Source organism: Oncorhynchus kisutch, linkage group LG5, assembly GCF_002021735.2.
Source record: "Oncorhynchus kisutch isolate 150728-3 linkage group LG5, Okis_V2, whole genome shotgun sequence".
Taxonomy (NCBI): Eukaryota; Metazoa; Chordata; class Actinopteri; order Salmoniformes; family Salmonidae; genus Oncorhynchus; species Oncorhynchus kisutch.
Window position 1 is genome coordinate 11,299,604 of NC_034178.2, and position 25,087 is coordinate 11,324,690.

General features: G+C 43.7%; 1 protein-coding gene across 1 annotated transcript; it reads left to right on the forward strand.

Moving 5' to 3' along the window:
- Positions 1-5,386: 5,386 nt before the first annotated feature.
- Positions 5,387-23,666, forward strand: LOC109890628 (anosmin-1-like). The gene is made up of 14 exons (XM_020482590.2): positions 5,387-5,671; positions 9,950-9,997; positions 15,235-15,294; positions 15,608-15,830; positions 16,132-16,316; positions 16,490-16,619; positions 17,298-17,509; positions 18,027-18,159; positions 19,932-20,063; positions 20,753-20,841; positions 20,992-21,163; positions 21,416-21,636; positions 22,076-22,217; positions 22,990-23,666. Exons 1-14 carry the CDS (start codon positions 5,471-5,473, stop codon positions 23,079-23,081), a joined length of 2,040 nt encoding a protein of 679 aa, XP_020338179.1. The 5' UTR covers positions 5,387-5,470; the 3' UTR covers positions 23,082-23,666.
- Positions 23,667-25,087: the final 1,421 nt, after the last annotated feature.

The window sequence follows — 25,087 nt, forward strand, 5'->3', positions numbered from 1 at the left end:
CAGGGCCCATAAGGTGAAATGTACTGCACTATGTAGGGAATAGGGTGCCATTTGGGACTCAACCCTAGAGTCAAGAGACTCTGTGTAGCAGTGTATTGACTGAAACACCCATGCTGAGAGACAAGCTCCGTCTGTGTCAATAGTTAATTATTTAATTCATTACACTCCGATAACCGATCGTTACACCTCCTTAGGGAACTGTATGCTCACGCTCCACGCATGATTGTTGTTTTCCAAAGGCTAACAAAGGTTGCCAGCGGAAAGCCCCCCGCTCACTCACACACTCACACACGGATGCGTAAACACACACACAATCACACACACATACGTCGATGGCTGAAAGTAGGCAACTCGTATAACGTCCATTACTACCTTCCCACGTAGACACAGGGGTTCCCCGACCCTGGTTTTATGACCCATACTGTAGGGGACACCCCATTGGCAGAGGCTTCCCCCAGTCAGGGGGGAAGGAAACCACCAGGGTTGTGGAAAATACCATTCAGCAGCCTGCAGGAGACTACAAGACCCCACACCAACTACCTACTTCCTCCACCACATGCTTGCAAGGATCCCCTCTCTGCACACACGCATGCATATAAGCACATATTCTTTAACCATTTTTTAAATGGAGCAGGGGGTATTCCTCCTCCTGAAAGTTGCAGTGTGGTTGGACCACCAGGTGAATAAAATGTACATGCGTAATTTATTAAGTAAGTCTGGCATTTCCTGAGATAGAGCTTAAAGGTGTAACCCGTAGTTGAAACAATAACAAAGGGGCTACCCTGCCACTGTGTTGGTAAAAATGCAGAGCTCTTGATGCAGTGAATGAAAAAATAGAGGTTGAAGTTTATTTGGAGGCTATATAGTGTTTGTTTACATTTACAATGTTTGCACACATTGAAGTAAAGCTAGCTTTGGTTCTGAGGCATTATAAATGAGGCATTTACAGTGGGGCAAAAAAGTATTTAGTCAGCCACCAATTGTGCAAGTTCTCCCACTTAAAAAGTTGAGAGAGTCCTGTAATTTTCATCATAGGTACACTTCAACTATGACAGACAAAATTAGAAAAATAAATCCAGAAAATCACATTGTAGGATTTTTAATGAATTTATTTGCAAATTATGGTGGAAAATAAGTATTTGGTCAATAACAAAAGTTTATCTCAATACTTTGTTATATACAATTTGTTGGCAATGACAGAGGTCAAACGTTTTCTGTAAGTCTTCACAAGGTTTTCACACACTGTTGCTGGTATTTTGGGCCTCAAGAGCAGTGATGTTTTGGGGCTGTTGCTGGCCAACACGGACTTTCAACTCCCTCCAAAGATTTTCTATGGGGTTGAGATCTGGAGACTGGCTAGGCCACTCCAGGACCTTGAAATGCTTCTTACGAAGCCACTCCTTCGTTGCCCGGGCGGTGTGTTTGGGATCATTGTCATGCTGAAAGACCCAGCCACGTATCATCTTCAATGCCCTTGCTGATGGAAGGAGGTTTTCACTCAAAATCTCACGATACATGGCCCCATTCATTCTTTCCTTTACACGGATCAGTCGTCCTGGTCCTTTTGCAGAAAAACAGCCCCAAAGCATGATGTTTCCACCCCCATGCTTCACAGTAGGTATGGTGTTCTTTGGATGCAACTCAGCATTCTTTGTCCTCCAAACACGACGAGTTGAGTTTTTACCAAAAAGTTCTATTTTGGTTTCATCTGACCATATGACATTCTCCCAATCTTCTTCTGGATCATCCAAATGCTCTCTAGCAAACTTCAGATGGGTCTGGACATGTACTGGCTTAAGCAGGGGGACACGTCTGGCACTGCAGGATTTGAGTCCCTGGCGGCGTAGTGTGTTACTGATGGTAGGCTTTATTACTTTGGTCCCAGCTCTCTGCAGGTCATTCACTAGGTCCCCCCATGTGGTTCTGGGATTTTTGCTCACCGTTCTTGTGATAAGTTTGACCCCACGGGGTGAGAACTTGCGTGGAGCCCCAGATCGAGGGAGATTATCAGTGGTCTTGTATGTCTTCCATTTCCTAATAATTGCTCCCACAGTTGATTTCTTCAAACCAAGCTGCTTACCTATTGCAGATTCAGTCTTCCCAGCCTGGTGCAGGTCTACAATTTTGTTGATGGTGTCCTTTGACAGCTCTTTGGTCTTGGCCATAGTGGAGTTTGGAGTGTGACTGTTTGAGGTTGTGGACAGGTGTCTTTTATACTGATAACAAGTTCAAACAGGTGCCATTAATACAGGTAACGAGTGGAGGACAGAGGAGCCTCTTAAAGAAGAAGTTACAGGTCTGTGAGAGACAGAAATCTTGCTTGTTTGTAGGTGACCAAATACTTATTTTCCACCATACTTTGCAAATAAATTCATTCAAAATCCTACAATGTGATTTTCAGGATTTTTTTTCTCATTTTGTCTGTCATAGTTGAAGTGTATGATGAAAATTACAGGCCTCTCTCATCTTTTTAAGTGGGAGAACTTGCACAATTGGTGGCTGACTAAATACTTTATTGCTCCACTGTATATGTTATAGTCTTCTTATTTTATAAGCCCAAAAATGGATGTAGCATCTGTGGATTGCCCGTTTAAGATATAGTCACACGCTGTGACTCAGTGTTGCATGACCAAGGACACGTCGGTAGCCATGAAGTGCTTGAAAGGCTGGTCATGGCTCACATCAACAGCATCCTCCCGGACACCCTAGACCTACTCTAATTCGCATACCACCCTAACAGATCCACAGATGACACAATCTCAATCGCACTTCACATTGCCCTTTCTCACCTGGACAAAAGGAACACCTATGTGAGAATGTTGTTCATCGACCTCAGCTTAGCGTTCAACACCATAGTGCCCACGAAGCTCATCACTATGCTAAGGACTCTGGGAGTCCTTAGCTTCCCTCTGCAACTGGATCCTGGACTTCCTGACGGGCCGCCCCCAGGTGGTAAGAGTAGGCAACAACATGTCTGCCACGCTGATCCTTGATCCTTAACACTGGGGCTCTTCACGGGTGTGTACTTAGTCCCCTCCTGTATTCCCTGTTCACCCACAACTGCGTGGCCAAACACGACTCCAACACCATCATTAAGTTGGCTGACGACACAACAGTGATAGGCTTGATCACCGACAGCGATGAGACGGCCTATAGGGAGGAGGTCAGAGAACTGGCAGTGTGGTGCCAGGACAACAACCTCTCCCTCAATGTGAGCAAGACAAAGGAGCTGATCATGGACTACAGGAAAAGGCGGGCCAAACAGGTCTCCATTAACATCGACGGGGCTGTAGTGGAGCGGGTCGAGAGTTTCACATTCCTTGGTGTCCACGTCACCAACGAACTATCATGGTCCAAACATACCAAGGCAGTTGTGAAGACTGCACAACAAAACCTTTTCCCCCTCAGGAGACTGAAAAGATTTGGCATGGGCCCCCAGATCCTCAAAGGTTTCTACAGCTGCACCATTGCATCACCGGTTGCATCACCGCCTGGTATGGCAACTGCTCGGCATCTGACCGTAAGACGCTACAGAGGGTAGTGCGAATGGCCCAGTGCATCACTGGGGCCAAGCTTCCTGACATCCAGGACCTATATAATAAGCGGTGTCAGAGGAAAGCCCAAAATTGTCAGAGACTCCAGTCACCCAAGTTAAAGACTGTTTTCTCTGCTACCGCACGGCAAGCGGTACTGGATCGCCACGTCTTGGACCAAAAGTCTCCTCAACAGCTTCTACCCCCCAATCCATTAGACTGCTGAACAATTCATAAAAATCGCCACCGGACAATTTACATTGACCCCCCCCCCCCCCTTGTACACTTCTGTTACTCGCTGTTTGTTTGTTACCTATACATAGTCACTTCGCCCCCACCTACATGTACAGATTACTACAACTAGCCTGTACCCCCACACATTGACTCGGTAACAGTGCCACCTGTATTTAGCCTCGTTAATGTTATTCTTATTGTGTTACTTTTTATTGTTACTGTTTATTTTAGTCTACTTGTTGAATACTTTCTTCTTCTTGAACTGCACTGTTGGTTAAGGGCTTGTAAGTAAGCATTTCCACGGTAACGTCTACACTTGTTGTATTTGGCGCATGTGGTAAATACAGTTAGATTTGATTTGATTTTACTTGAGAGGGGCCCCATGCCATTTCTACTAAATACATGATTGCATTTAAACATGCAATTGTGGTCCAAATGACAGAAGACAGACTGAGTTATCAAACCCTTCATCATTCACTCTCCGCAATCTTTCCTCTGTGTAAACTAAAGCTACTGTGAATGGACAGATTGAACCTGACACTGGTTCTGAACTGCAGCCAGTGTCAGAAAACACTCCTCACCTGTAGACTAATTATGACACTGTAGTTAGTAGACAGCACAGCTGCTCTGATTCCACACAGCTCAGCACAGCACCACTCTATAAAACCTAACATAGAAGAGGTATGGGCCAGTCATTATCACCACAGGAGGCTAATGCTACAAGCAGAGACTATTTTTCAATGAGCATGACCAAAAAAATACCAACTACGGGAGGATTTCTTCAATATTTCCTACACGTCATATTCTCTCCTTTCCGTGGGCAAGAAAACGGTGCCAAAACGTGGAGAGATATTTTGTGAGATATGGTAGTGGTTAGTTTTTATAGTTTTGCCCATTAAAATGTTGTTTTCTGCTACCGGTGAAAATGATGGGGTTCCCTGGAAGCTGTGTAACTTCCCACCCCCCAGATAGGTTTCCATGAGGCAACAAACTCATTCTACTAGAGAACTACTATGCTATACTAACTATTGTTAGTCAGGTAAGTTTCAATGAATGAATGAATGGAAGAATGGATGAATTACTTAATGAATTAATTAGTGAAAACGAAGGGAGGAATCCCAAATAAGACACAATGAATATGTAGAACAGTTTTTCAGTACAGTCAAGGATAACATTTAAGAGATTATGAAGTGATTGTTGCAGTTCTATGTTGTTGTTTTTTTGGCCCCAGAAAATGTATTGGGAAAGACCATAAACAGGTGTAGTGAGTGGCAGGTGAACAGGAGCGCTGAGGGGTGGAATCTGTCGATTTTGTTCACGTGTTATTACCCTTTATCAAAATGCCTTCTTCACTTGAAGCAGGACAGTATCATTAAAGATAATACTCGACCTGGTTTTATCGCGTGAGGTAGATTAGCCCTTACATTTAGATTGTGATTTTTGGAGGCTATTTGCCAGTCATAACTTCAAATATGTCAGCAATTAAACAACTAGATGGCAACGGTCCAAACTCATCACACACATCATGCCTGAGATCATTTGCGTTTTATGGTAGATGTCTTCCAATGGCAGGCTGAGCTCAGACCCTGGCTCCTCCCTTCGACATAGAAGTTTCCTCAGTTTCCCGGGCTGCATCCACAAACTGTCACAAACCCGTCCCGTTGCTACGAGGGGAAACACACGCAGGAGAAAAGGCCTAGACCATGTCATTATTCAAAAGTCGAGGTGTATTTGCGAGTCTTTGTTGGTGGAGTATCTTGTTCTTGAGTGTCAATGCGAAGACGAAGAGGGAAGACGAGACCCGGTCGATGAACGACGTCTACCGAGGGAGATGTGCGTCCAGGTGCCTCAGCTTGCACAGCACGCGCATAATAGCGACGCTCTCCAAACAATCTCAGGTGGAGGTAAGGCCAAAACAAGCGGGCGAGCATGCTGCTTTCTTCATGGAATAAAGTCAAAGTTAGATCAAACGCAGGCAATCCGATTTGTTTCTACGGCATTAGATAATATTCCCTTTGCTTTTTATGCGCAAATGAATTAATAAAGCAGAATGTGCTTGAAATAGACCATCCCATTATTGATAAGAGAATGTTTGTTTTTCTTTTTTTGCTTTTGGTCTATTTATTTAGTTGATTATTAACTGCTAACTGAAGTTTGGTTTTGGCCTCACAATAAGTGCTTTAGATTTGGTAAGTTTGCAAGCAAACTAGACACAATCAATGGAATGAGTTCAGTATCATGTTCTGACAGAGGAAACTGTCTGTACACTATACTCCTCATTAGAACGTTCTCTTCACCATGTCCCATTTTTAAATCTGATTCTGCATTGAGAAGTGGAGCAACCTACTGGCTGATGGAGAGAGAGAACCTTGTTATCCAAATTACATCCATATCAAGCCCTTCACTACCCCTCCAGTCCCAAGCCTATGACACTGTGACTGAGCCACCCAGGTCACATGATCAAGTTCATGTTCTCCTCCTTGGATTTACAGATGACATCTGTAAATAGCCCATCCAACTACCTCATCCCCATATTGTTATATATTTATTTGCTCCTTTGCACCCCAGTATCTCTACTTGCAAGTTCATCTTCACACATCTATCACGCCAGTGTTTAATTGCTAAATTGTAATTACTTCGCCACTATGGCCTATTTATTGCCTTACCTCCCTAATCTTACCTCAAGTGCACACTCTGTATATAGATTTTTTTTCTATTGTGTTATTGACTGTATATGTGTTTATTCCATGTGTAACTCTGTGTTGTTGTTTGTGTTGCACTGCTTTGCTTTATCTTGGCCAGGTCGCAGTTGCAAATGAGAACTTGTTCTCAACTAGCCTACCTGGTTAAATAAAGGTGAAATTAATCAAATCAAATAAAACAGACAGTACATGGAGATAACTAAGCCTTAGCAGTGAACATGCCCAGTTACTCACTATTCAGCCTCAGGATTCAGAAGGATGGTCCTGTGAGAATACCCACTAGTATACTCCCATATAGTAGGCCTATATAGTTGACTGAATGAATTGCTCCATAGGGAATATGGAATGGTGAACTAGTGAGACACATGGCTATTAGCTATGGTTTATTATCATAGGACTGGAACTGCACTGACATCACATCATTAGCCACACTGTTAAGCACTTGTGACCTCTCTAAGGGTCAGGATATGACCTTTAACCTGTTTAATCACTACTTCCCACGGATCATGTAGCAGGGTCAATGTTAGATTGCAAGGGCAGCCCATCTATTCCCTCTGCGATGGAATTCCTGTCATAGATCGTAGATCAAGTCTACCCGTTGTAGGAGTGGATAGGATACTATGTCATGTCAGCCTATAAAATGGCTAATTCTTATTGCCAGACTTGGGTTTAGCTACAGTACGCTTCAGCTATACGTTTTCATCAATTCGACACATAGTAATGGACAGGTGAACGTGACTAAAATGAAGCATATTGTTTGAAAGGTCTCTGCTGGAAGCAGCCATGGAAATACATCTTGGTACAGAATCTATCGTAAGCTTTCCATATTGAAAAGTCCCTTTCTGAGATTTTTTTAACATGACATAATCTACGTCAGACAGTGAATTCAAATCATGTTAATGCCACCATCAATCTGGATTATAGTTGTTGGACAGGACCATTAGAGTCTGCTTTGAGGTGGTTCAAATTTAGGCTTGCATCCCAAATGACACACATTCCCTATGTAGTGCACAACTTTTTACCAGGGCCCACAGGGCTCTGGTGAAAAGTAGTGCACTATATAAGAAATAGGGTGCCATTTAGGGTGTAGCCGTACCATTGATTTTCAGTCTTTCACATGTAATATTTCGGAAAACAATTGTCTGACTTGTGAGACTAGTTCTGATTTGCGTCAGAGGTCACATTGTGCTCCACTCATTTAGTCAAAGTGACATAACAAAATGTCCTTATCTTTAAAAAAAAAATTATTCCACCTTTATCTGTTCTGACTTTCATGTCCCTTGGGCTGCCATGGGAGCCTTCATAACATGGGTATGATGAATTGTATGAGTCCCAAATAGTATCCTATTCCCTTCACAGTGCACTACTTTTGACCAGAACCCTATAGGCCCTGTTCAAAAGTAGTGCACTATAATGGAAATATGGTGCCATTTGGGATGCAGCCATTCATTGACCTGATAATGACAGAGAGGTCAGATGACTATCTGTCTTTAGCCTTGCCTGCACTGTACACATCTGTGTGAACGTGCCTTAGGAATGCTACAAGGAGGCATGAGGACTGCAGATGTAGCCAGAGCAATAAATTGCAATGTCTGTACTGTGAGATGCCTAAGACAGCACTACAGAGAGACAAGACGGACAGCTGATCGTCTTCTCAGTGGCAGACCACATGTAACAACACATGCACAGGATCGGTACATCCGAACATCACACCTCCGGGACAGGTACAGGATGGCAACAACTGCCCGAGTTACACAAGGAACGCACAATCCCTCCATCAGTGCTCAGACTGTCCGCAACAGGCTGAGAGAGTCTGAACTGAGGGCTTGTAGGTCTGTTGTAAGGCAGGTCCTCACCAGACATCACCGTTAACAATGTCACCTATGGGCACCAACCCACCATCGCTGGACCAGACAGGACTGGCAAAAAGTGTTCTTCACTGACGAGTCGGGGTTTTTGTCTCACCAGGTGTGATGGTCGGATTCGCGTTTATCGTCGAAGGAATGAGCGTTACACCGAGGCCTGTACTCTGGAGCAGGATCGATTTGGAGGTGGAGGGTCCGTCATGGTCTGGGGCGGTGTGTCACAGCATCATCGGACTGAGCTTGTTGTCATTGCAGGCAATCTCAACACTGTGCGTTACAGGGAAGACATCCTCCTCCCTCATGTGGTACCCTTCCTGCAGGCTCATCCTGACATGACCCTCCAGCATTACAATGCCACCAGCCATACTGCTCGTTATGTGAGTGATTTCCTGTAAGACAGGAATGTCAGTGTTCTGCCATGGCCAGCGAAGAACCCAGATCTCAATCCCATTTAGCACGTCTGGGACCTGTTGGATCGGAGGGTGAGGGCTAGGGCCATTCCCCCCAGAAATGTCTGGGAACTTGCAGGTTCCTTGGTGGAAGAGTGGCGTAACATCTCACAGCAAGAACTGGCAGATCTGGTGCAGTCCATGAGGAGGAGATGCTCTGCAGTACTTAATGCATCTGGTGGCCACACCAGATACTGACTGTTACTTTTGATTTTGACCCCCCCTTTGTTCAGGGACATATTATTCAATTTCTGTTAGTCACATGTCTGTGGAAAATGTTCAGTTTATGTCTCAGTTGTTGAATCTTATGTTCATACAAATATTTACACATGTTAAGTTTGCTGAAAATAAACGCAGTTGACACTGAGAGGACGTTTCTTTTTTTGCCGAGTTTACTACTGACGGTCCTCTACTCTCTTCTCTCCCTAGTAATTATACTACTGACTGTCCTCTACTCTCTTCTCTCCCTAGTAATTATACTACTGACTGTCCTCTACTCTCTTCTCTCCCTAGTAATTATACTACTGACTGTCCTCTACTCTCTTCTCTCCCTAGTAATTATACTACTGACGGTCCTCTACTCTCTACTCTCCCTAGTAATTATACTACTGACGGTCCTCTACTCTCTTCTCTCCCTAGTAATTATACTACTGACTGTCCTCTACTCTCTTCTCCCCCTAGTAATTATACTACTGAATGTCCTCTACTCTCTTCTCTCCCTAGTAATTATACTACTGACGGTCCTCTACTCTCTTCTCTCCCTAGTAATTATACTACTGACGGTCCTCTACTCTCTTCTCTCCCTAGTAATTACACTACTGACTGTCCTCTACTTTCTTCTCTCCCTAGTAATTATACTACTGACTGTCCTCTACTCTCTACTCTCCCTAGTAATTACACTACTGACTGTCCTCTACTCTCTTCTCTCCCTAGTAATTACACTACTGACTGTCCTCTACTTTCTTCTCTCCCTAGTAATTATACTACTGCCTGTCCTCTACTCTCCCTAGTAATTATACTACTGACTGTCCTCTACTCTCTTCTCCCCCTAGTAATTATACTACTGACTGTCCTCTACTCTCCCTAGTAAGTACACTACTGACTGTCCTCTACTCTCCCTAGTAATTACACTACTGACTGTCCTCTACTCTCTTCTTTCCTTTCAGAACAATGGATCCCTGGGCTGGTGTCAAAATCATAGACAGTGTGCCAAGGTAACGTACTGATGTTTACATGCATACCATACCTAACATGACGGAAATCGCACAAAACTGAATGATCTATTTTCAGAGAGGAAAAGCTCTCGGGGAAAGTCAGCAGCTGAACAAATAGCAGGATAAATCATTGTCATATTGGTTCTTACACAGTACTCTATGTACCATGCAATACCATACATCACTGTCAGCCAATATACTGCAGCTAGCTATGTACTGTTCATCTGTAGATCATAGAGCCTACAAAATATATGATTGCAACGTATAGCGACAGGTGCTTTAGATGGATGCTTGGCTGTTAAGCTCTTAGTCTCTCCACTTTGTATTTTCATCAAATACATTTCTGTATATCCCTTTCTGGAAGTCATAATTGTCTTTGGGTACAGAGGTCCACTCATTTTTGGTAATGAGGACAGTAACGTTCTCTAACAGCCCTTCAGTATACTATCCCCACAGTGTACAGAAGTGAAGCTAACATGTTGCCTTTGTGCTTTTTCCACAGGCTTCAGTATATTGTAGTATACGCCAATAGAATGGTTGCACAGTTGTCATATCTCATCATGCAAACAGCAGTCAAACACCATTATGAACAATATTATCTCATATGTTTTTGATAAATTGAATGTTTTTTTCAATAACACATCCACACTCGTAGCTATTTATTCTGAAACCACAATCCTAATTAGTTTTGAATTGTCGTTGTGATTGTTTTGTTAGTTTGTTTACTACAGTATAATACTCTGGTTAGTTGTGTGTTTGTGTCACCGTGTGGGAGAGAAGCACAACAACACGCATCTCTTTCTCAGACAGACAGACAGAACACAGGGTAGGCTCACAGCAGAAACACAGTCAGCCCGCCGCTGACCTCTCTTGGTGGATCCATGAAAACATTTGGCCAACTGCTCAGCAGATTTCTCCAGAACTCCAGAGAGAGTTTTCACTCAAACTTTAAACCAGGTCAATCCCTGTAGCATGATCGCATCCTCCACACTAGGCCCAAACCGATGTGCTGTTTTTTTTGCTCTGTTTTTAATGGTGAAACTGAGCATATAATAAATAATACAATTATACATTTCAGCGCTCTCCTTGTTTTCTTGAGGAGTGATGATAATGCTATTTTATTCTCGTTAAGAAAGTAATAATGATATTCTATTCTCGTTAAGAAAGAACACAGCCAATTAGAATCCTCTTCGTTGTGGAATGTTCATTACATGGTAGCTAATTGCCAAATTAGAGGCTCTGAAGTGGAGATGAAGAATCAATTTATTCTCACTAAGGAGATCTTAATGTCTCTGCGGTCTCACTTTAAAAGTAATCTTGCTTTGCTTTCAGTTACGTATCACCAATGGTTCAGTATAGCACCAGAACTCAACATTAGATTTGATTGGCTGCTCAAGGATTTAAGTCTGATTTAAGGTCTTCCTGAAATGCCACTGCCTACTATGTAATCTGTAGTTCCAACTCAACCACAAAATTGGAAGTCAGACCCTCATGTTTTGCAGTATTTGATTACAGGCGATGATTTGTTTCACTGCGTAAGCCATCGCATGTCTGCATTTGGTGATTGCTTGCAGCAGTGTTTACGGCTACCCTAAAAGTCCACCCACAACTTATCGGAGACAACAACAGTGATTCTATTTTTTAATGCCCTCAGTGATTACATCCAGTAGAGCTATGATAATGTTTGGTCACAATATTCCGATCATCCTGTACTTTGCCCATGCACACTCAGCATCACGTTGTCTCTATGGACCTCCCTGGTAATGATGAGTGACTGTTAATCTGCCTGTCACTATCTCGTCGAGGCAGGCAGTCAATTAAGGCTACTATAGATGATTACCATAGTCTGACACAATAGAGTCCGGTCACATCTTCATTCAAAGGCTTAGCAGGGGATGACAGGATCGCTTCAGTGCCTCATTTAGGAGAGCCGTGGATGGTTATAATTGCCATGCCATTACACCGGGCTGCCCGTCAGCCTCTCAGCTCTGCAGATATGAATGCTTAGTTGAAGTCATTATTTTTTTATCACCTCACGACAAGCCAAGGCTCTTTCAGATTGGCATTTAGGCAGCACTTGGGAGTCATTAGTGTACCAACTAACACTTACTGGTCTAGCAGTTGGGATGATGTGGCCCCAAGGACTAAAAACAAGGCTGAAATGGCACCCTATTCCATATATAGTGCACTACTTTTGACCAGAGCCCTATGCAGGCAATAGGGTGCCATTTCTAACACACCACATCTTCTTCCTTCCACCACAGACATGACCATGTGAAATAATGAACAGTGTTAGCACTACAGAGAGCTGGCACAGGCTTGTCCTCTTGTGAAAGACTCTGGAACCCCCCCAAAGCCTGTTCAATTTGTAGAAACAGGAAGGGAGAGACAAAGGCAGGGTCTTTTTTTTTCTCCAGGGAGGGTGTCATCTGGGCACGGTATCAAACACTGCTGTGTGCTACAGTACAGTCAGCGTGCATCCCAAACGGCACCCGTTTCCCTATTTAGTGCATTTATTTTGACCAGGGCCCATATGGCGCTGGTCAAAAGGAGTGCACTAGATAGAGAACAGGGTACCGTTTGAGAAGCAGGCTCAGTCTTCACCACGCAAACAGAACAGCAGCGTTATGCATGGTCAGAAGTCACTGAGGCCATTATCTACTGTCGTTCAGAGAGGAAACGGTTCAGTCTTGTCCTACTGCATACTGAAATGGCCATGTGAACCCTGCTGGTGCTTTTCGTGTTTTCCCTGGTTCCTTTGTAAAAACAGAGCAGGTTTTCCTGTGTTCAAAATTAAGAGTAAGCATTATTGACTTTCAAATGTCTATCAAATTTCTGCCATCAAGGGGTAATACTCCTTTGTCTTTTTCCATCAGTGGAAGAGAGTCCTTAGGTGTTCTGTAAATTCCTAGGCATTCTATCAGAGTCCTAGAACTCTGCTTTATTTGCGGTCGGTCGCTGGTGGAAAGGAATGCTTGGTTTGAGTTTGAAATGGGGTGGAAAACGAAGCGTAGCCAAGAGGCACAATAAGAACGAGGAGACGAGAGAGTCTGAGCGTCAGTTGGGATTAGAGGAAGAATCTCAAGTTGGAGACCAGAGAAGGGAGATAAGAGATGACAGGACGGGGACAGTCATAGTACGACATGGTACTAGGTTATGGCAGGGAGCCGAGGATCTAGACACTATGGGAGAGCTTTAGACATGCAGTACACTGTAGTATGGAGGGACTGTAGGAGAGATAAAGTGAGGACAGGGTACTACAGGAGAGTAGAGGGGTAAGAGAGAGCTAGTTGAATGTATGAGCAATGTATGAGCATGTGTTAGTGAATGGGAAAGGGTACGATGTCAGCCTGTAGCAGTTTCAGGATGTTCCTTCCATACAAGTAGCAGTGGGGCCTGGAGCGAGCTCGGCAGGGTCTCCGCATTTTCCCCACCATTAAGTGGGCACCTCAGCTGCATTTAAACGTGTGCCTCCTTCCTTCACGTTATTCAGAGTTTCCGACAACTACCAGCACTCTCCACCCCATTCCACCCCTCACACAATTACACACACACACACACACACACACACACACACACACACACACACACACACACACACACACACACACTTGCTCATGTTTTCACAGCAACTGAAGATAAATGTGTTTCTCACTCTCATTCCGACCAAAGCGTTGCCCCAGGACAACTCCGATCTTCACGCCTTGAAAACCTTCAACAACCCATTACATGGTTGAGGTTTTCTCTAGAAGGTTGTAGGAGTGTATTGGACATGCTGTTATACTTGTGTCAAGGCATAAGTAAGTAAGAAATAATAACCATAAGCATACCGAGTTTATATACTGAACACAAATATAAACGCAACATGTAAAGTGTTGGTCCCATGTTTCATGAGCTGAAAAAGATCCCAGAGATTGCCAAGACAATCCATCCACCTGACAGGTGTGGTATATCAAGAAGCTGATTAAACAGCATGATAATTACAAAGGTACACTGTGTGCTGGGGACAATAAAAGGCCACTCTAAAATGTGCAGTTTTGTCACACAACACAATGCCACAGATGTCTCAAGTTTTGAGGGAGTGTACAATTGGCATGCTGACTGCAGGAATGTCCACCAGAGCTGTTTCCAGAGAATTTAATGTTAATTTCTCTACCGTAAGCCGCCCCCAGCGTCTTTTTAGAAAATTTGCCCGTACGTCCAACCGGCCTCACAACCACAGACCACGTGTAACAACGCCAGCCCAGGACCTCCACATCCGGCTTCTTCACCTGCGGGATCATCTGAGACCAGCCCCTCGGACAGCTGATGAAACTGAGGAGTATTTCTGTCTGTAATAAAGCCCTTTTTGTGGGGGAAAACCTGTTCTGATTGGCTAGGCCTGGCTCCCAAGTGGGTGGGTCTATGTCCTACCATGCCCACCCATGGCTGCACCCCTTCTCAGTCATGTGAAATCTATAGATTAGGGCCTAATTTTTTTATTTAAATTGACTGATTGCCTCATATGAAATGTAACTCAGTAAAATCATTGAAATTGTTGCATGTTGCGTTTTATATTTGTGTTCAGCATAGTTAAACCTGGATATCAAATGGATATTGTTACTCTAATATGGTAACTTTCAAATTACCCTTAGAGCCACCAGCCTTACTGTACATTGTGATGCAACATTCCCCACTGCCTTCCTCCATGGCTACCAACCACGGTGTTTCATTGCAGCATGAAATTGGAAATGTGAATATTCCCCTGGGCAGCCTATCCTGGGTTACTCATGCAGGAAGAGTGTCTCTCAGGGGACAAGGACAGCAGTACAGATTTACAAGCCACTACAGGAAGCACATAGTTAATAACAAACACACTGTGGAAGAGTGGTGTTCTTTGATTTTCAAACATCCTATTTATTTCCCTTAAACTGATGTTCCCCAAATGTGGGTCCAGCAACCGACTGTCAAGTTCTTTAGCTGTTCTTTCCTCAAGAGAGTCAGGAACACCGACAAAGCCACAGATGCCAGATGCATACAAAGATTCCTCCCAATAAACCTCAAGCTGCTAAAGTTTGTGGTAACACTTTCTGCTGTTATATTGAGGGAGATTGAGGGCAGAAGAAGTATTCAAGTATTTTTTTTGAATAGCGTGGTGACACGTTTTTTATTTATTAAGCTGCTTCAGAAATCTCCTGTGGTAGCATGGAAGGTGTAACAAGCCCTCACCTCCATCTCTGTTTCTCTCACCTTCAAAGTGCCTGGAACCCTGCAAGGCCTCCTGGGACCTGAAGAGCCAGTGTCGGGAGCTTTGTGAGGTACGATGACTTTTGACAGCCTCCCACTTCGTTAAGTTAGGGGGGAGGAACACGCTGAGGAGAGGCTTCATGTTGAGAGGCTAAATTAGTAGAGTTCAGTTCAGATTCTCCTCCATAGACATTTTCCTGGCAAAAGTAATCTGACACAGGCATATTTTACCTCAGTGCTTCTTCAATTTCCTTAATCAGTAAGTAATCAGAAACTGATCTTTTTCCTACAGTTTCTGTACAGTTTTTCTGCATGTTATTTTAGTAGTAAAGCATCTATGCTTTCTAACACTCTCTCCCTCTGTCCCCCAATCCTCCACCCCAGCGCTCAATTCCCAAGAAGCACTGGGAGTGTGTGACGAGTTGTGAGTTCCTGCGCTCGGTGGTGGCAGTGAAGCAGGGTGACTGCCCTGCCCCTGAGAAGGCCAGCGGATTTGCGGCGGCGTGTGTGGAGGGATGCGAGGAGGACAGAGAGTGCTCTGCCCAGAAGAAGTGCTGTTCCAACGGCTGTGGGCACACCTGCCAACCTCCCAAGAACCTTAACAAAGGTACAGCAACCTCCAGTACACACAGTATGTTTAGTAAAATAGACGGGAAACTTCAGTACATAAATGTTTTGTTGGTTGGTTAACCAATATATTATCTGCAACCAATTTGTCGGCCAATTCAAAGATGAGATTAAAAAAACGAACTTTCTCTTAGATAATTCACTGATGTCAGTGGAAGGTTCGATTCCCTGGGCTAACTATGTAAAAAAAAAAAAACGAATTGCTCTGGATAAGAACATCTGCCCAATGACTAAAATCGAATGATCACATGACCTTGAAACGACCCACTTCACCCTTCCAGGAGCCCCTCTGAAGCCCAGGAAGGAGCTGAGTTTTGAGGAGCTGAGGTCTGGCCAGATGGAGGTGAGCTGGTCCTCCCGATTCAACGTGTCGGCCGAGCCGGTCATCTACGTGGTCCAGAGGAGGTGGAACTACGGGATACAACCCAGTGAGGATGCTGCTACACAGTGGGAGGTGGTAGCACAGGTTAGTCACCCTTTTTTTGGGGATGCTCACTTATTAATACTGGATTTAGTTGATTATAAGGGGACAAATTAATGTAATCTACTTAGAGTTCACTGTGTGGCAATGTATTGATTGCTCGTGAAGTTAAACAACTCTCTGTCTCTCTCTCTCTCTGTCTCTCTTTCTCTCTCTAGACCACAGAGGAGAAAGCGCGGCTGGCTGACATCCGGGCAGGCCGGTGGTACCAGTTCAGAGTGGCAGCAGTGAACGTCCACGGGACCAGAGGGTTCACCACTCCCAGTCGCCACATCCACACCAAGAAAGGTGTGCGTGTGTGTTTGTTTGTGTGTCTGTTTGCGTGTGTGTGTGTGTGTGTGTGTGTGTGTGTGTGTGTGTGTGTGTGTGTGTGTGTGTGTGTGTGTGTGTGTGTGTGTGTGTGTGTGTGAGGCTGGCTTAAACAACCTGGGGTGATATTGCACTGCCTGTAATGAAGATGAATACAGACTAATTACATTGGCTTTTGTCCATTTCTGAAGTGCTTTATTGTGCTTAAGCCCCCTAGAGCTGTAATACCTTCCAGTCAATGTATGAATAGCTTTAATAGACAGTTACTAAAGCTTCATGTATTTGGCAGCTGTAATGTGCGGTGTGGGTTAGCTGTGCTGCATTTGTCAGTGAGAATGCCTCCATGATTGATTGACCTTTTTACTGCAGTAGGTTAAATCAGGGTCACACAGGCTGATTTTTGGTACAAATCTACTTTGAAACTGAAGTATACACCTCACACACATGGTTATGGGCTTTAAAAAAAAAGACAAATGTACCATGTCAGATATAGAGTTTAGATGTATTACATTTTGAGTTTGCATCCCAATGTTACACTTTATATACATCACAGAAGACTGAAATATAACAAAACGGTTTAACATAGAAACACCAGAAACACTACTGATGTCTACTTCAGACCAATGACACCTGATTGATTAATGATGTCGTCCCCAGACCCCTCCGGCCCCCCTGCCCCATCTGAGCTGATGGTGTCCAACGTGACCTTTGGCCCTGGCGGGAGGACGGTGTCGGTCCGGCTGCGCTGGTCCATCCCCTCAGACCTGGATGTCCCTGTACACCACTACAAGGTGTCCTGGAGCTGGGCCACAGGCAGCACTGGGGCCACAGCACCACCTAAGACAAAGAGGAGGAAGATGGTCAATGGGGTAAGTCGTAGAGTAAGGCCCCTACCTTGACATGTTGGGCCCATGTGGTAGGTCAGTCATACCAATAGAAATGGAATGATGTGGTCTGAGGGGCTTTGGCGGTCGAGTTCTAGAAACTAAAAGGGTTCTTCGGCTGTCCCCATAGGAGAGAACCCTTTTGGAACCCTTTTTCTACCCTGACATGTAGGCAGTCATTAACATGGGACATTCCCTGGGACAATGTAGAGTGGAAGCCTGTTCTTTCTTTCCTCAAGCCACAACAAATGGCTTGTTGTAAGGATAAACAATGGCAGTGTGTGTGGCTTTGATGGCATAAACCTTCCAATCGCAGGGTGCTTAGTGCTTACACACCAAACCAAGCAATTGTATAGTTGTTGTCTGTTTTGGAAAATGAAAATCCCGGCAAGTTATTGCTGTGGTTATTGGACCTACTTTGTACCTTTTTGTTGTGTGGATGCAGAGGACACAGCACGGTCTTCCTGACCCCATAACCCCTCTGTCCTGTGTGTGTATCCAGGGGCAGAGCTATGTGGAGCTGGAGAGTCTGCGAGCTAAAAGGAGTTACAGTGTGGAGCTACAGGCCGTGTCCTACTGGGGACAGACCCCACTGAAGAGTCCCAAAGCCACCCTGCACTTCAACACACAACACAGTACGTCAACAACAGTCAAAGCTTATCAGCTGTCATTTGTTAAGGAACATTTTTTATAATTAGGCTCCCCAAATTCTGGGAACATTCTCAAAGTTCCCTGGTTTTTCTAGGAAATCCCAGTTGGAGGATTTACAGAATTTACAGATATTTACCCAGTATATTGAGGTTGGAAGAGTGATACACTACGTGACCAGTCACGAGTCATGACTGCAGTCTAATACCGTTTATCACGGTAATTAGGCTTCTCCAAGCTCTGATGCTGCTGATGGTCATTATTAGCCTACCAAACTTGCAAACTACCTGGTACTCAGCATCAATGCAATTGTAATCAAAGATCTAATCAAACACTTCATGAGAGCCAATGAGCTCATATTGCGCAAAATTTCTACAGGCTATGCAATTGCGTCAGAAAACAGAGTGATGGCCTCTATTAAAAAGAGGAGGACCCCTTCAGCTTTCTATAGGCTAGGCCTATTATATTTATTTCTCAACTTTCCTAATATTAAGCACATTCTTTATCTTTACAACAGGGGTATAGCCTTCCTGGCTGGCGTGAAGATTAACCACGGGAAAAGCTTCCTCCATTTGCTGTTTAAGTGCATAGATGGCATGTATTTGTTCCACTGCCCATGTTTCGAGACAGGTGCCTGATAATGGACCATTTTAAATCAAAACAAATTTCACACATATATTATTTAGTATATGTAAAGACAAGATTAAATTAAGAATAGTCTGATGGGTGACAATATTAGCCTATCACTTGTGAATTCTATATTATCACTTGTGAATGATGCCCAGCATAAGAAACAATGCCTTTTTTGCGACTTTTTCTAATCATAGTAGCACACATAGCCCATAGGCCTGTTTTGATAAGGTTTGTATTACAACTTAAGTGGCCAAATAACTTGGTGGAGTGGTGAACTTTACACCACTCCAACCGAGGCTTGGCATTGTGCATGTTGATCTTAGGCTTGTGTGCGGCTGCTCAGCCATGGAAACCCATTTCATGGAGCTCCAGACTAGCAGTTCTTGTGCTGACGTTGCTTCCAGAAGCAGTTTGAAACTTGGTAGTCAGTATTGCAACCGAGGACAGGCAATTTTTACGCGCTTCAGCACTCGGTGGTTCCATTCTGTGAGCTTATGTGGCCTACCTCTTCGTGGCTGAGCCGTTGTTGGTCCTAGACGTTTCCACTTCACAATAACTGCAATTACAGTTGGGCGGAAATTTGACGAACTGACCTATTCAAAAGGTGGCATCTTATGATGGAGCCTCGTTGAAAGTCACTGAGCTCTTCAGTAAGGCCATTCTACTGCCAATGTTTGTCTATGGAGATTGCATGGCGGTGTGCTCGATTTCATACGTCTGTCAGCAACGGGTGGGGCTGACATAGCCAAATCCACTAATTTGAAGGAGTGTCCACATACTTATGTATATACATTGGATGGTGCCCTCATTGATCATGTCCCAGCTGAGAAATTATCTGGGTATCTGGATTGACGGAAAAGGCTAATTGAGGACCTTTTTACTGAAGAGTGTGTTTGTTTCCTATGAATGTGTTTAGCATTTTGTGTATTGATGTGTATATTGATGTGAATATTGATGTGTATATTGGTGTGTATACAGGGCTTATCTGTGAAAGAGACCTTCGTCTCAGCATGACACCCTGTCAAAATGAGGGTAAAAAGGGAAAGCTATAGTGTTTTGGCATGTAGTGTATGTTTGCATCTGATCTGACATCGCTTTGTTCCCATTTTCATTGTTCCACAATCAGGGGAGGAGCAGAGGCCTGGCGCCCGCCCGGTCCCCGTCTCCGAGGGCCTTATCCCTGATGTGTTGGATGTGGGCACCCCCTTCTACCAGGATGGCCAGCTGCAGGTCCGTGTCTACTGGCAGAGGAGCACAGGTATGCAGGGAGAAACCTAGACACAGCCACACATGCATGAATGAACGCACTCATAGGCGCACACACACGCACGCACGCACACACACACATTTGATTTGGCCTTTGATAAGAACAGCAGTGCTGCTGAGGAAATAATCCTCTAACCACCACCTCCCTATCGTGATGTAAACAGAGAGATTATCGTAAATGTACAGGCTGCTTGTGGGTAATTAAACAAACAAAAGGCTGAAACAAAAGGCTGCTTTCTTACCAGCTGTTAAGATGCCCAGAAGTACATCCTGAATCCTGTTCATGCAGGAACATGAGCACAGTAAGCTAGCATCGGCGACTCACTGGGCTACCCAGAGCACACACACTGGGCTACCAAGAGCACACACACTGGGCTACCAAGAGCACACACACTGGGCTACCCAGAGCACACACACTGGGCTACCCAGAGCACACACACTGGGTTACCCAGAGCACACACACTGGGCTACCCAGAGCACACACACTGGGCTACACAAAGAGCCAACTGAGGAACAACTTTTCTTACATTTTGCATCAAATAATCTGTTCTGTCTGAACAAGTTGAGCTTTATTGTCCTTATTTTGAAAGGACAATGTGTGCTTCGTCACCAGTGTTATGCGACAAATCGGCAGATGATGATGAATGATTATTGATTTATACTACTTTCAATTTCTCTCAGATCCCACTGTAGTTCGTTATCGTGTCCAGTGGGTACCAGAGTACTGTGGACACAACCAGACCAAAGGAGTGGACAATATTATCACACAGGTAACCAGTTTCATTCAGCCATACAACCGATTTATGGTGAAACAAGTTATGGTGAAACTTCAAGTAAGGCAAAGGGTATCTATCTCTATTGGAGTTACAGTATAGGCTGCTCTCATCATATCTGTGTCCGCTGTCTTTAACCTCTTATAGGAGGGCTTTGCCAGCCTCCCCGGCCTGCTCTTCTCCTGTAAGTACAGAGTGAACCTCCAGCCACTGGGTACTAAGGGACGTGCCCAAGCAGAAACCACCTTCTTCTTTACCCCCTCCTGCGCCAGCATCAGGGCCAAGAGCCCCAAACACATAGCCTGTCCCGGCCAGGAAGGTGAGACACCACTGACCACCCAAAGACCACTTTGGACACTTTGTCATTGACCTAGTGACCCTTCAGTTCACATGTCCATTGGTGTACCTCTCTATGTTTGAGATGAACTACATTGAAGTCGGACTGAATCACTGATCTACATATCACCTTGCATCCTAAATGACTCGTCATTATGTGATTAAGATTTGCAATTCTGCGCATTGCTTTGCTCAAACTGGTCCCCTCAAACACTCTTTTATGTTTCTCCCATAGGAACTTCTCCTCCGAAGGTGCTGTCCAAGGCAGAGAACCTGACCGCCTCCTTCATGGCCCACAAGGGTAACGTCACAGCTGTGTTTACATGGGAGGTGTCTGCGCCACTCCCACCCCGACAGCTCCACGGGTTCCAGGTCACATGGGCGGAAGTGACCTCAGCCAGTCGCCATAACAACCTTCCCAACAGCCTAATCTCACAGTCCCAGATACTACCACCAGTAAGTCCATCAGTATAAAACCAAATAGTCCTGTGCCACCAGGCACAGACGTCATTTCAGTGTCTTTTCCACGTTGGTTCAACATAATTTCATTGAAATGACGTGGAATCAACGTCGATTCAACCAGTGTCTCCCCAGTGGGGTACCACCATAACTGGAAACCCATATCAACTCAATGAATTAGCCCACCTTTATGCAACATATCTGACCATTTGTCTCAGGAAATCAAAATTCCCATAAATATTTTTAAAAAAATCCAAGTCATCCATTTTCACAAATTGCCATGATTTGTTGCAGTTTAAATAAGTAGTTTCACGGCAAAAGGGGGGGGGGGGGTAGTAGAGTAAGGTGACCAAAACATCCATTAGAAAAAAGCCAACCAGCTCCCCCTTTTAACAGTTAATGAGCCCCTGTATTGTTGTCTTCCCTCGTCTGTCAGGAGCGTAATGTCCTGGTAGTGTCAGGTCTGCAGCTAGCCACCCTCTACAGCCTGGAGATCCAGGTGATTGGAGCCGGAGGAGAGGGTCCTGCCACCACCAAGACTTTTTGCACTCCCGACATCTCACCAGTCCTGCAGCACAGTAAGATCATGGATTGGATTATCTTGCTCTTTTCCAGATGCTAAAAGAGATTTATGATGTTGCAGTCTGACTAGGGTTGCAAAAGGAGAGTATATTACTGGAAACTTTCAAAGTCTACCAGTAAACTACTATAATTTTGTAACTTTCAAGAAATGTATGGAATTTTACCATATGACATCTAGTGGCCTTTTGGGGTACTGCTGACTATCTCTGGCCCTCTGTGTGGCCTCATGTAAAATATATTACAACAAATCCAATAAGATGATTTTAAAATAAATAAATGAATGACAAAGCTATAAAACTTTATTCTAAATATAACTTTGTAAATGTATGTGTTTAATGTAAGGATTTCAGCATGAACTATCCTTTCTATTTTTTATTTGACTATATCAATATGTTTTTGCAGTAAATGTTTTGGGTACAAACTGGTTGTAGTTGTGAAAAAAATACAATAGTTGGAGGAGTTGCAGAGTTCACTGAAAATAACGCTATTGTTGATTAGATGCTTTTTTCATTAATTAGGCTATTTTCTCTTGAACCATGTGGTCTATCCACTAGAAACTCATGGACAATATGAACACAAATATAATAAATGTATACTTTATATATGAATAAAAATATGTTTTGGTTATTCAAGTATAAATCACTATAGTTTCCATAGATTATCTGTTAATTGCCATTATTACTGAAGAATCTAGTAACTTTCGTAAATTACCGGTAGCTTTGCAACCCTAACTCTGACCATATTGTTGACTTGTTTGTCCTATCTCAGGACCTAGACTCAGGAACCATCACCAGCACCAGCCCAACATAGAGGCACTGAGAGATCAGCTGACCAGAGCTGACCAGACTGCACAGAACTAACCTCCCAGACTCAGGACACTAGAGAACGGCCACCAACAGAAGGGAGAAGGGTTCTCTTTCAGACTCTACTCAGTCATGCCTCTACTGTTGTATGTACACCCTACCAATTAAATAAATTGCTAACAAGTAGCCCACCAATAAACAGTTCACCCAACCCTTCAATGAGGAAATGCTTCTGAATGTTGCATGTGGATATGAGTCGTTATACAGTAGATTAAGATTCCTTAGAGACCTTGGCTTTGCATGTAAAATCCTAGTGTTTCTGGCATGAAATGGTTTGTATTACAACCACCCTCTCCGACAAATAGACAGTGACTTGTCACTGTTAATTAATACATTTTTTATTTGACATTTTAATATGCTGAAGATGTCATTTTGTGCCCCAACTCATGTACTGTAAATGGTGTACATACAGTTAAGTCTATAATTTATTTATGTCTACAATGGTTTATTTGTATGTATTACTGTACACAGTTGTCTTTGTGTTACTTTTGACGGTGTATGTTCTTTCTAGTTCACCCTTTTGTAAACTGACATACCCTGTACAGAGATGTTTTAAGTCAAAGTAAATTCCATGTCAAAAAGCATTGTGTCTGTGCATATTTTATACTGTATGGTTCAAAAGTCCATAGTTATAAACCAGAGAAAATGGACGATCATTGTGTGTTTCTATTGACATTATATATTTGTTAGTGTGCAAACAAAAGGTTAGCAGGGGACGTGTGGAAACACAAACACACACACCACCCGGCAACGCAGTCTGCCAGCGTTCTATACCCATGGTGCATGGCTTCTCACTTGTTCCCATTCAACCCAACCAACTAGGTCTCTGTGTTTCTGCCTGTCTAACTACACTATGTGTGCACATGCACCTGAATGTGACTACTATGGTATCTCTCTCTCTATTTTACATCTTCGGGGTCCTTTACCTGTTTATTTTTTATCTTATGAGGGAGTTGTTGGTTCAAGCGTCGAAGCCATGCTTACTGATATGTTAATGCTGATTTAATTTGCTGTCTGTAACCCCGTTTCCAACCACAGATGTAATGCGAGTAAAGTCTAACTATATATAAAAAAATTATGACAGCTGTGATGGATGCAGGAATTTACGGTAAAATTGTAATAATGCCGACAGATCATTTGTTCGTTCGACATGTTGGGATCTTTTTGTTTCGGTAAAATTTATTATACGACAAATGATGGTGGAAACGCCTTTAATGCGCAATTAATGATAAAATAGCCATCATATGAAAGTAAACTTGTGGTCCTGCCACTAGTATTCGGGAAACCTGGCAGTTTAAGTTAGGCTAAAGATTAAATTAATAATGAATGTTCAATGTTTCTAATTTCAATAGCTCCTTGGTCATGTGACCTGCTGACCGCAAACAAGGTTCAGAATGTCCACTGACTACCCTTATATAGTCAGTGGACTATATTTATTCAATTTTCCTGGATCTAATACATTTTAGCATTTTACATACATTCATAAGTGTAATCATTTTTTATGACATACTGTGAAAAACTCTTGGCTGCTGGCTCTGTCACTTTCAGACATGCGCAGAGCAGACTGAAAGGGGAAGGGTAGCTCTTGACTTGAACCACAGGGGTTCTCTGTAAAGAGAGAGTAATCCAAAAGGCACAAACACACCCCTTGACTTTCAATTGGCACCCTTGATTTGTATGTATTCTCTCCTGATTGGTCTCTGTGGTGCTTAGTCAATGGGAACTCTGTTGCCGGCCCCATCATAACGTTTTTTACAGTCTGGCAGTCTGACTAAAGTGCCAGAGGTATGAGGAGAGACATCCTCCTTTGTATTTATGGGAACAAATATTTCCTAACAGTTTGGATCCTATTCTTGGACAGTTAGAAGACACAATGCGTCAAAAAAAAGAAGGAAAAATGACTAATTACTGTCCATGAGTAACCTCAACCTTGTGGGTCTGTGGGTGTTTGGGCCAATAAAGTGCCAACTCAATTCTACCACTGACTAGTCTCTCATGCCCCT